Below are 10,526 nucleotides of genomic sequence, written 5' to 3' on the forward strand. Positions count from 1 at the left end.
CTCTTTTTTTTTTTTTTTTTTTTTTGTGTGTGTGTTCTACAAGGGTGGGAGGTCTTTTTTAGAAAAACGGAATCTGGATCAGTCCTCTCGGAAGTTCTTTTTTTGAGTTATTTCTTCTGGTTTCTTTTTGGATGATTTACCAGTCTTGCTCTTCTTGACCCGACGGGGTTTAGCAGCGCATTCTTCATGTATCTATCTACACTTCATTACGAAGGAACAAACAAGAAGGTTTCCAGAGGGAAGAATATAACTTGAAAGCAAATTAGAGTCTAAACTCGACCTGCAATCTCTGGCTTGTGAGATGATGTCCAGCTTGAGAAAATCACATGAAGACAGAATTGGATGAAAAAAAATGCTCGTATATGCCAGTAAATGCCTCTGTGCCTTGGTGTTTTCCCAGGTATGATGGATGTATGATGTGACCGTGGGCAAATCGGCCTCGAAGTTGGAGACGACCCGGACGAGTTCGTTTCTCTACTCTCGTCCTTTTCGGGGGTCCTTTTTTTCCCTTCTCGGTCCCAATTTCTCTCCAGCTGTTGGGGACGTTGCGTAGAATCGAGTCAAAGTCTAAGACTGCCGAGGAAAGGCGCAGAAACAAGCTCTCGTCGCATCTCCATCAATGACGTCTGTGGAGGAAACCTTTCTTTTTCGGACATGTGAAAAAGAAAGGAAGCGGCTTTTTGATTCAGGTTTTTGCGGAAGCACGAAAACGGCTCGAACCGATGGCTGCAGCTCGTAAACAGGAAACAGGCTCTGTAGCTTGCTCTCTGTACCGTCCAAGTCATACTAAGATGTGCTTCTTCTTTTCCCTGTCATCATTTAACTTTTTTAACATCGTTTTATTTTTATTTTTATTTATTTTATTTTATTTTTATTTCATTTTATTTAACCTCTTTCGACTCTCTTCTCCACCCTCGAAAGTGCCAATCTTTTCTTCCCTTTCCTCTCCTCACTCCCTCACAAGTAACCCAGCAATCAAGCCCGTATAGCTCAGTGGTAGAGCGCATCACTAGTAGAGCTAGTGAGATGATGAGGTCCCTGGTTCGATCCCAGGTGTGGGCAGAAACTTCTATTTTTGCGAACTGCTTCAGCCTCCTCTCCTCTCTTTCCCGTCCCTTTTCTCGCTTCTTTTCTTTTTTGTTTCTTCCTTTTCCCCATTCTCAGTTACTTACTTACACCCCCCCGGTCCGCGCCATCCAATATCGGGGAAGACAGACAGCCAGACGAGGACCGTCGTCATCTATCAAACAAAACCAAATAAAATTAAATTGAAAATAAAAATAGAAAAAAAAGGGAAAAAAATCCGCTACCCTGGCAGCGGAGATGAGCTATTTAATCCTGCCTGCCGCAAATTACAGACGCAAGCCCACTTCTGGCCTGATGAAATTGCTCGCCTCCCTGGTCGAAGGATTTTGATTATTTCGGAAGATGAGAAGAGCTGAAGATCACAAGGGTTTCCTCATAGGGCTAGATGATCCCCTCTCCACCATCCTGGTTACCGGGAGGAGAAGAAAAAAGGAAAAAAGAGAGCTCCTTCGTGGCCCGTAGTGTGCACTGTCTCTAGCTCAATCAAGGGTATATCCTCTTTCCCCGTTCCGCCGATCCGGACCAGGGGCCGCATCGGTGAAGCCGGGAGAGTAATGAGTGAGAGCTTTCCGTCTTTAAAAACGGGCGTTGACTCCCGAGAGAAGCTCCTACACAAACCTCCGCTTGATCATATATCATCACCACGCCCGCATAAAGCAGAGAATGCTTCGTAGGGCTTGTCTGCCTCGCATAGTGTCTAGGCCACTCTCACCCGCCTCAACGAGTGATGCGTTCATTCGTGGCGTGTGTATGTTCCCTGCGGATCTTTTCGTTTTTTTTCCATCCCAGGCCCCAACCCCAGCAACAGATAAACTCGTCATGCCTGAGCCCCCCAATCCAATCTAGAAGAGGGCCTTGGTTCCTGGCCAAGGTCCGGGGAGCATAGCTGAAGCGAGGAGACGCACCAAAACAATCCACACCAACCAAGTGGTGTTTCATAACCGGAGGTCCAGTGTGTAAGTCCGTCCGATCGATCCATTCTTAATAGAGAAACGGCCTTCTTAAACTCGCGATTTAATACGCAACGTGCCCCAGTTCCTGATTCATTCTTTAACCGAAGCTAGACGAGCGTCGGTAGAGCACGATAGGTGATGATGGTGCATTCGGCCTTGATGACCTCAATCTCAGGGGCGTGTCTTGTACTGCCCGAATCGGCCATTCGAGCCGCCCAAGATGGTGGAGTGTAATCACTCCCTAAGCTGTGTGGCGGTTATAGTTATAGGGTTGCCGTAATTCTGTAATCTTTCACGTATCATCTTCTTCGTCTTCGGAATCCGGCTCGATAACGGGCTGGAGTCCTCTTCCATCGAGCTCGGCTGGCATTGGCAGGATTTGAGGCGACTCGAGCTCGATATGACGCTGAGGGAACGGGATTCCTTGGAACTCGCTGTCGCAACTATGTGCGTAAGCCCAGGCTTCTTGGAATCGTCGATAATCTATTCATTCGTGATGGCCAATGTTAGCAAGCAACTTACACAGTAGGGAAATATCCAATGCTAATTTCTTTTTTTTTTTCCCTCCTTCTTCTCTTCTCTCTTCTCTCTTTTTTTTAGGAGCAAAAGGGAATCCCCCACATGAGCTCTAGGCAATTGTAGGCCTCGGTCGTAAGGAGAGTGAGAACGACCGAATACATCACACACCCCGGAAGAGATCCTCCAATCCCATTCTGCTCCCTTCAAGTCAATTTATAAATAGGAAGGACGGGGGAACTTACCGTCTCGGTGACTAAACTGAAGACCAAGATATTTTATCTCTAGGCCAGGACTGGCTGCCGCTGCGTGAGAGGATTCGCCCTGACCCGCGCCAGGAACGGACCGCTGGCGTGGCCGGATGCGGTTAAATGAGAACCGCCGACTGAGATCCGATGTGCTCCCGCGGCGGCCCCTCACGCCGAGTCTCATCTGTCGAGTCCGGTCGTCCTTCGAGCGCGGTTCGGCGTCAAACCAATACAGCTCGTACTCGTGATATTGCCTCGAAGAACGGTTCGCAAACACGGTTATAGAATGGAGATTCGAGTAGTTATCGCGCCAGAGCTTCAGCCTTTGGACAAGGCCCATTCCCCTTACGCTCCCAAATCGATCTGTGCGGCTGTTGATATCAGACCAGACAACATCCACGTCATAGTAGTCGAGAAGCACCTTGCCCCGCACATCCCCCTGGAATCGAACTGAGCTTTCAACGCTGGTGAACTCGTATTTTACCTGCATAACGCCGTCAAACGTCACAGTTCCATCTTCGCCGGTGTATCTGATGCGATGGGGCACACGGAAGGTTAGGAAACGCTCCATATCGGCGGCGTCGGTATAGGGTCGGTGGCGAGCATGAAGGGTATGAGGGTAGACGTCTTCCATCGGAACTGTTTTTCGCGTCAGTTCATATTCTGAGCTGGGGGAGCGTGCGGTTGGGCGGGCGGCATGGCCGTGGCTGGGAATGACCCTGAAGCCCTAGCTCTTCTGACTCAACGTACCAAAATGCTCGAGGCGTTCGTTCCGGTAGGTGCATTGCCACACTACGCGGCGGTTGTGAGACCCAATCACCTCCCACGGACCGAGGTATACTGTCTTTTCTCTCGACGTATTCTCGTACAAGGTTCTAACAAATATGGCAGGGGTATATCAGCATTTTCCTTTCTTCTCTCAGGTCGCCAAAATTGGCGGAGGTGTCAAGGAAGTATATACATTGTGGCTTCATATCCGGGAGGGCCAAGGTCCAAAGGGCCGAGTGAGTTCGGCTGGGAACCTTGCGAGCTGAGTGCGGAGACGGCAGAGCCTCCAGAAGCGCCCGAGGTAGGAGTCCAGGTCGAGTCCAGAGGGCTGACGTAAGGCTGAGAGTTGGAGGGGACGCGGCTTTGGGAGGATGTGGCAAACGAGGAGGATGAGGACGAGGAGCCAGCCATGTTGTGTAGGTAAATGTCTACCCGGTTCGAGGGCGTACGAGGAGTGAGCTGGGACACTGGCAGCTCCTCCTCCTCCGTCTAATTCGGCTCCTCTCCTCTTTCTATTCTGGAGAGGCCGGTACAAGTCGATGCTTCTTGAGTCAGAGGGTGTCCATGGCATAGCGGCTGGTGATTTCGAGGCAGTGGCAGGGGTCGCGCAAGGCGAGTGGTCCCGGGTATCGAGATGGAGAGGTGGCGATCTTCGGGCCGGAGGAGAGTAGAGGTATGTTCCCCGGGAAGGCGATGGGGTGGTTGCGGGTTGGCGCTGGGCGACAGCGGGGGGTTGGGCCGACTTCATTCGCGAGGGTAGGAGAAGGTTGAGGAATGGGGGGTCTATCGGCAACCGAAGGTATCAGGCATTCGGCGGCGCAGGGCACGGAAGGAATGGTGTCGTGGGATTTCAATGGCGAAGAAACTGGGGAATACTTCTGGAAAGAGGGCGAGGTCTTAGTATGGAGTGCAGGATCCATGTCGAGTACCAATAGCTGCAGTGTGGGAGGCATGCGGGTGCCGCAGGTTGAGGGACAGGGCCCCAGGCTTCATCGGGGCATCTGGCCACAAATTTGACAGCGTGCGCAGGAGACGGGCAGTTAGACGCACGTTGAGACAAGCGCATCCGTCAGCCAACACAGTTCAGATGTGGTGGCTACTGGTTGCTGGCTGCTGGCTGCGGGCTGCTGGCTGTGGGTTGTTGTTGTAGTGGTGGGAGTTTACATCCAAAGAAAGGCGTGCGGTATGTAGGAGATAAGCAGTAAGTAGAATGCCCCGCTAATGCGAATGGACATGGACCTTGTTCCTGCTCCTGCTCCTACTGCTCCTGCTACTCCTGCTCTTTGAGGTGGCCAGGCGGGGCAGGCAGAGACGCAGGCGCAGAGATGAGTTCACGCTACTTTTCGTATATCCGGGCCGGTCTATATGTACCCGTGTCGCCCTCTCTTTCCGTTTCCGTTTCCTACCGTCTTAGCGTGGGCGCACAAGATGCTCCACGAGTCAGGGAAGGGGCGAGGGAGCGAGTGCGAGTGCGTGTGCTTGTGGTTGTGTGTGCGTGCCAAAGTAACTTTGAAGGTTCAGACAGTTGGCGATGTGGGTCTGGTCACGACCAAGGAAACCACGGGGGGGTCAGGTTTGAACCGGGGGTTGAGCGTTGAGTGTTAAGAGTTGAGGGCTTCACGATGGTTGCGACAGCGATCTTGATTTGCGAATGTGAACAGACAAAACGGGTAGCTCAACCGGCAGTGGTGTGGACTGAGAGCGCCAGGGTGAAGAAAAGAAGAAGAAAAAAGTAATAAAACTGGGGAAGGGACAAGGCGTCAGCTCAGTGCGCAACCAGCATATGCAGCAACGGTTGGTTCCTCTCCTCCGGCTCCAAGACACAAAGAGACACGACAGTGTTAGCTTGCGACTCTACTTCGGAAGGCAAGGAAGCCCCGGGCACAAGCTTTGAACTTTGATTGATGCTTGGCGGCGGTACTTCGTAGTGTGGTTTCTTCGTTATATGATTATTTGTATACACTAACCAACGTAATCATCGAATGCTTTGGCTTTTGGTTGGGGACGGACCCTCCCTCAAGGACCCTCCGTCGAAGCACGACATCAGTGACAGACGAGGTCGGATGGGACTTAGCTTTCTTTGCGTGGGGTTGGAAGGGGACAGCTCATTGTAGTAATTGTACAGTCACATCAATTGCGCCGTACGAAGTAGTTTGGCTTCGTGTAGTGGCGGTTTGTACGGAAGGGAGAAAGGGAGTCAAGGGAGGGGCTCAGATTGTTATTTCCGTTTTGCGTTTGGCTTACACCGAAAACAGTACTTCGTAATAGGCTGAGGTTTGCCCCCCACCAAACAGCCTCTCTCCGCCTCCACATATTTCCGACCACTGATAGGTCTTTCCACAGCCACGAGGTTGAAACAAGCCTTGCCACTCGTTCTTTCCACGCTAGTAACCTACACCACAGACCAGCCAGAGAAGGAGTCAATGACAGCCCTTTCGGTTTTTTTTTTTCTACCCTTCCTTCTTCAAATTCCTCCTGCGTCTCCTTCCACCTGAGCGGGCCCTCTATACATACAACTAGTGGTACCAGGGTAGCCAACTTCTTCCCGGTCCACGAAGTAATTAGCCTCGCTCCTCCCACACAAGCTACGCTTTCATAACGGCGGGTGCCTTGATGATTTGCTCTCAGGCAGAATTTCTGGTACCAAGACGCGTATCGATCGATCGATTGATTGATGCCTGCCCACTTGCAGCTTTCATTCTCGTGATCGGGATAGTGGCCAACTCGAGACTAATAAAGAGCAGCGTCCTTCCCGCGAGTCGTACGAAGTTGATCAAAGTCGGGAGAGGTGCACTTTGCATGGTTACCAACAAAATTGGATTAAAATCAACCTCGGAACCGCCAAAGCTCCGTTCCCGTTCCATGTATTTTAGTAGTGCCACGGGCCTGACGCCAATTCCAGTCTCCCGGTTCCACCAACCCTGCATGTTAATGCGATATTCGATGGCGTCCCCAGGGAGCCGAAACCGAACCTGAGAACTTGCCCTTCTTGTACCGGGTTACGGGGCAAGAAGACACTTTTTGTGCTTAGTGTTCTCACTATCCCCAACCTGACCTGATCGTTAAGAGGATGCGCCGTGCGGCCAGGATAGATGGAGCGATAGGCATGAGTACAGATTGATGTATACTATGTTCTTTTTGTAATGTACATCGTGCAAATGGATATCTTCATATCCTCCTACGGAGCACTCCGGAGTGTACGAAAATATGGCAGGTGCCGACTGGAAAAATCTCCGGTCGGACTGCCCGGTTACAAGTAGTGTACGAAGCATGAAGTATGAAGCAGTGTAGCTTCAACGACCCGATGATAATAAACTTAGAAAGAAGCAAAGAAGCACTGGGTCCGCCAAGACCCCTCGATGGTTCGGGAAGCCCTGCCCAGAGTAAATGAAGTCAAGTTCAAGCCTTATAAAGATGTCCAGTTGCCCACGTGTGTGCGACATTGTGTGCTCTGGGATGATGGCAATTAAGCCCCCCCGCTCATGCTTGTCGATTGGTCAATCCTCAATGCAACTGGGGCCCTGTGTTCCTGCTCGTGCACAAGACTCAAAGTACATCTACGATCCAGGAAGAGCCTTGGAGTCCAAGACTGGCAGGAGTGGGATTGATATGAAGTATGTACGAAGTACGAAGTATTTCCATACTTCGTGAGTATTATTACTGTTGCCCTCGATTCCATCCTTGCATCAATATTTGGCTGTATTTGATCCCTCCAGCACGACACCTACGGTAAGCCTGCGCTGCTGGTACGTTGGACCGACCGATCGACCGTCCTCTTTGCCCGCACCTTCGAGTTATTCTGTGTCCCCCTCCCTCCTGCAGACCCTGGTAACTCTGTAGGCTGAGCATAGTGCGCACACACTACTTCGTCCCGCGAGGAAGCCTTATGAAGGAGAGCACTCACTACAATAACTAGCTGCCCGCGCCTCACACGACTCCAACCCGCATCGACGCCGAGCCACTAGTCGAGATAACTAAAAAGGGGACCTTGCTTGCTTGGAGATGTCAGGTGTCCCGTGTGGCTGCTATCCCGGCTTTCCATGATTCGAGAGCTCTCATTGAAAATCCCGTCGAACCCCCCCAGTCCGATTCCCGCGCTTGTCGAATACTTTGGGCAGCAGAAGAACAAGAATAATAGAGAGCATCGATGGGAGCGCACATGTGGCCGTCACCGCGATCCCTTCCTTCTGAGCTACCTTCCGCCCCAGCTCTTGACTCATCCAATTCGCCGATAGACACGCTGCTTGCGTTGTTCAACCAGTTATAACCCGGCCCATTTGCGGCCCTTTTTTTTCGCCTCTCATGGACTACTTGACGAGGCGGAATAACCGCGGATTTCTGGGGTCTGACAGCTCCGCTCTCCCCCCACAGGATCGCCAGGTAAGTGGCCCGCGACCTCTCACTCACCCTGACGCGCAGAAACAGTGCGTTCGTCCTGGTCCTCGCCCTCAACCATCACGATTTCACGCTTCACGACCGCACGCACCGAACGAGCGCATTAGCTTACTCTCGTTTGTAGGATAGGAGTCAATTGAGATATGAATTAGACTTGAATTCGTGGAACCTTCGCATTTGGGGCGTCGCAGCCTCGGGTTTCCTGACCGACTCGTATGCGAACCCCCCCGCCATCTTCTCTCTCCAGCCCCATTCGATTGATCAAGGTCATCCTTCTTTCTGACACCTAATGTATCCGCACAGCTACAACCTCTTCTCCACGAACGTAATCTTAGCCTCTATTGCGTTCGTGTATTGGCCTAACGGCGGTGAATGGCACGGCCTAATAATCAATCTTTGCACTTTGGTCGGCTCCGTCATCGGCCAATTCCTCTTCGGCTTCCTTGCCGATTTCTACGGACGTACTCGTCTTTACGGAATCGAACTAGTCCTTGTCATAATTTCCACCATTGGTGTCGCTACGAGCAGCTATGGCTATCAAGATATGTCATTTTTGGCCCTCTTCTCATGGGTATGTTTCTCATACAAACCTCGCGCTTCTCAGACCTTAGTGACAGCTGACAGACTTGGTTCGTAGTGGCGGTTTGTAATGGGGATCGGTCAGTACCTCATCACCAAGCATCTTTTCCCATTCCATTAACCTTTACAATAGGGATCGGAGGCGAATACCCCCTCAGTGCCGTGATTACATCAGAATGGTCAAGCACAAGGTCAAGAGGACGGATGCTCTCTTCCGTCTTCATGATGCAACCCATCGGCCAGGCCCTGGCCCAACTGGTTGGGTTGTGGGTCCTTCTCGGTCGTGAGAAGATGTATGGCCTTCAGGCCATGCAATGTGGTCTGAACACAAAGTATGAAGAAGAGTGTAGGAAGATCGTCGACGGAATCTGGCGTATCGTTATCGGATCCGGTGCCGCCCCGGCCCTGCTCGCCATCATCTTCCGCTTCTTCCTTTACGATTGCGGTCTTTACAGTTTGGAGGTTAAGAATAAGGCCGGGACCGCTTTGAGAAATACCCAGCGAGTGTACGGTGCGCCTCCCGAGAGTATCAACGGCTTCGCCATGCAGGCCAACGGGGACATGTTCGGCAGCCACCAGAACGCCCTGTCGCAGCCCATGCCCGTGCAGTTTTCCAAGGCAGACTTGTATAAGTATTTTATCAAGGAAGGGAATTGGTACTATCTTCTAGGTATGTCACGGAAATTAGGGGGGGAGAAATGATATGAATACCCCTTTCTAACAAGTCTTCAGGCACCTCCGCGACATGGTTCCTACTCGATGTATCGTTCTACGGCCTCTCCCTAGACAATAGAGGAACATTATCCGACATGTGGGCGGAAACCGGAGCTTTGGAACTGAACGAATCACTCCCGTGCTGGAATTCCTCTCTTCCCGGCGGCAACTCTACTCTCCCCTACTGGCGGGAACATGGCCTTCCGGTCTGGCAGACTGATCGAACCCAGCCGTGCAACACACTTTACGATGTCCTCGTGGAACAGACGATGCAGTATCTCCTAACCGTCTCTGTTGCTTCGATTGCTGGGAGCATTGCGTTCATTATTTGTGTGAATAGGATCCCTAGAAGGCTTTGGCTTACGGTATCCTTCTTTGTCCTTGCGATTCTCTTCGTCATCACGGGCTGCGTGTATTACGGAGTGAATAGGCGTCCTGGAGCGCCGGCAACTGTGGCATTTGTAGCCTTTTGTCACTTTATGTTTAACTTTGGTGAGCAGCCACGGAATTCGGAAGGCATTGATTCGATTATTCGAATCTTTTCTTACCTCTTCCTTTTTTTGTTTTCTCCTTTTTCTTTTCTTCCTCATTTAAATGTTGCTCGAAAGAGATTTTCTAATACCTCTTGCCAGGCGCCAACACGTTGACCTTCATCATACCTGCGGAAATTTTCCCCACCTGCTACCGTGCCACATGCCACGGTATCTCCGCGGCAGCCGGCAAGGTAGGCAGCATCATCGCCGTCCTCATCATCGCCGGAATCAAGGAATGGTACAGCAGCCCGACGAAGCAAGGCCTCATCTTCCTCCTCTTCGGCTCGTTCGTTGCGCTCGGCGCTGTCTTTTCCTGGGCGTACCTCCCTGATCCGCAGAGATGGGTCGTTGACGACGACGGCAAGCGGTATCTCGAGTCTAAGACCCTCGAGGACCTTGGCGAGGGCCGGCAGAAGGCGAAGTTGGCGGGTGAGGTCATTACGATTGAGGGGAAGTGGGAGGAGTTTCTTAGGAAGAGGAGGGAGAAGGCTAATGCGTCGCGGACGAGCGACGATAGTCAACCCTAGCGATTCGGGGAGAAGAAAGGGATGTTTGTTTTTTTTTTTTTTTCTTTCTTTTTTTTCTTTGTGAAGGATATAGCAGGAGGAGGTAGGCAGTTTATTTTATATCCAGAGGAGGCATGTTTTTCTACGTCATGATAGATGGCAGCTTGGCCTCACTTTCCTTGTGGGTTTCTTTCCAATCATGTACAACAACATCGGTATTCAGATTCG

General features: G+C 51.3%; 2 protein-coding genes across 2 annotated transcripts; one reads left to right on the forward strand and one right to left on the reverse strand.

The window, feature by feature from the left end:
- Positions 1-2,331: 2,331 nt before the first annotated feature.
- Positions 2,332-3,982, reverse strand: SAPIO_CDS6800 (uncharacterized protein; the record flags this gene model as incomplete). Its single annotated transcript, XM_016788806.1, has 4 exons — positions 2,332-2,522; positions 2,801-3,442; positions 3,554-3,678; positions 3,765-3,982. 4 exons carry the CDS (start codon positions 3,980-3,982, stop codon positions 2,332-2,334), a joined length of 1,176 nt encoding a protein of 391 aa, XP_016641605.1.
- Positions 3,983-8,255: 4,273 nt separating this feature from the next.
- Positions 8,256-10,319, forward strand: SAPIO_CDS6801 (Phosphate transporter; the record flags this gene model as incomplete). The annotated part of the gene is made up of 5 exons (XM_016788807.1): positions 8,256-8,537; positions 8,604-8,625; positions 8,679-9,215; positions 9,278-9,751; positions 9,892-10,319. The coding sequence occupies 5 exons, from the start codon at positions 8,256-8,258 to the stop codon at positions 10,317-10,319; spliced, it is 1,743 nt and encodes a 580-aa protein (XP_016641606.1).
- Positions 10,320-10,526: the final 207 nt, after the last annotated feature.

This window comes from Scedosporium apiospermum (assembly GCF_000732125.1).
Source record: "Scedosporium apiospermum strain IHEM 14462 chromosome Unknown SEQ_SAPIO_0107, whole genome shotgun sequence".
NCBI classification, from domain to species: domain Eukaryota; kingdom Fungi; phylum Ascomycota; class Sordariomycetes; order Microascales; family Microascaceae; genus Scedosporium; species Scedosporium apiospermum.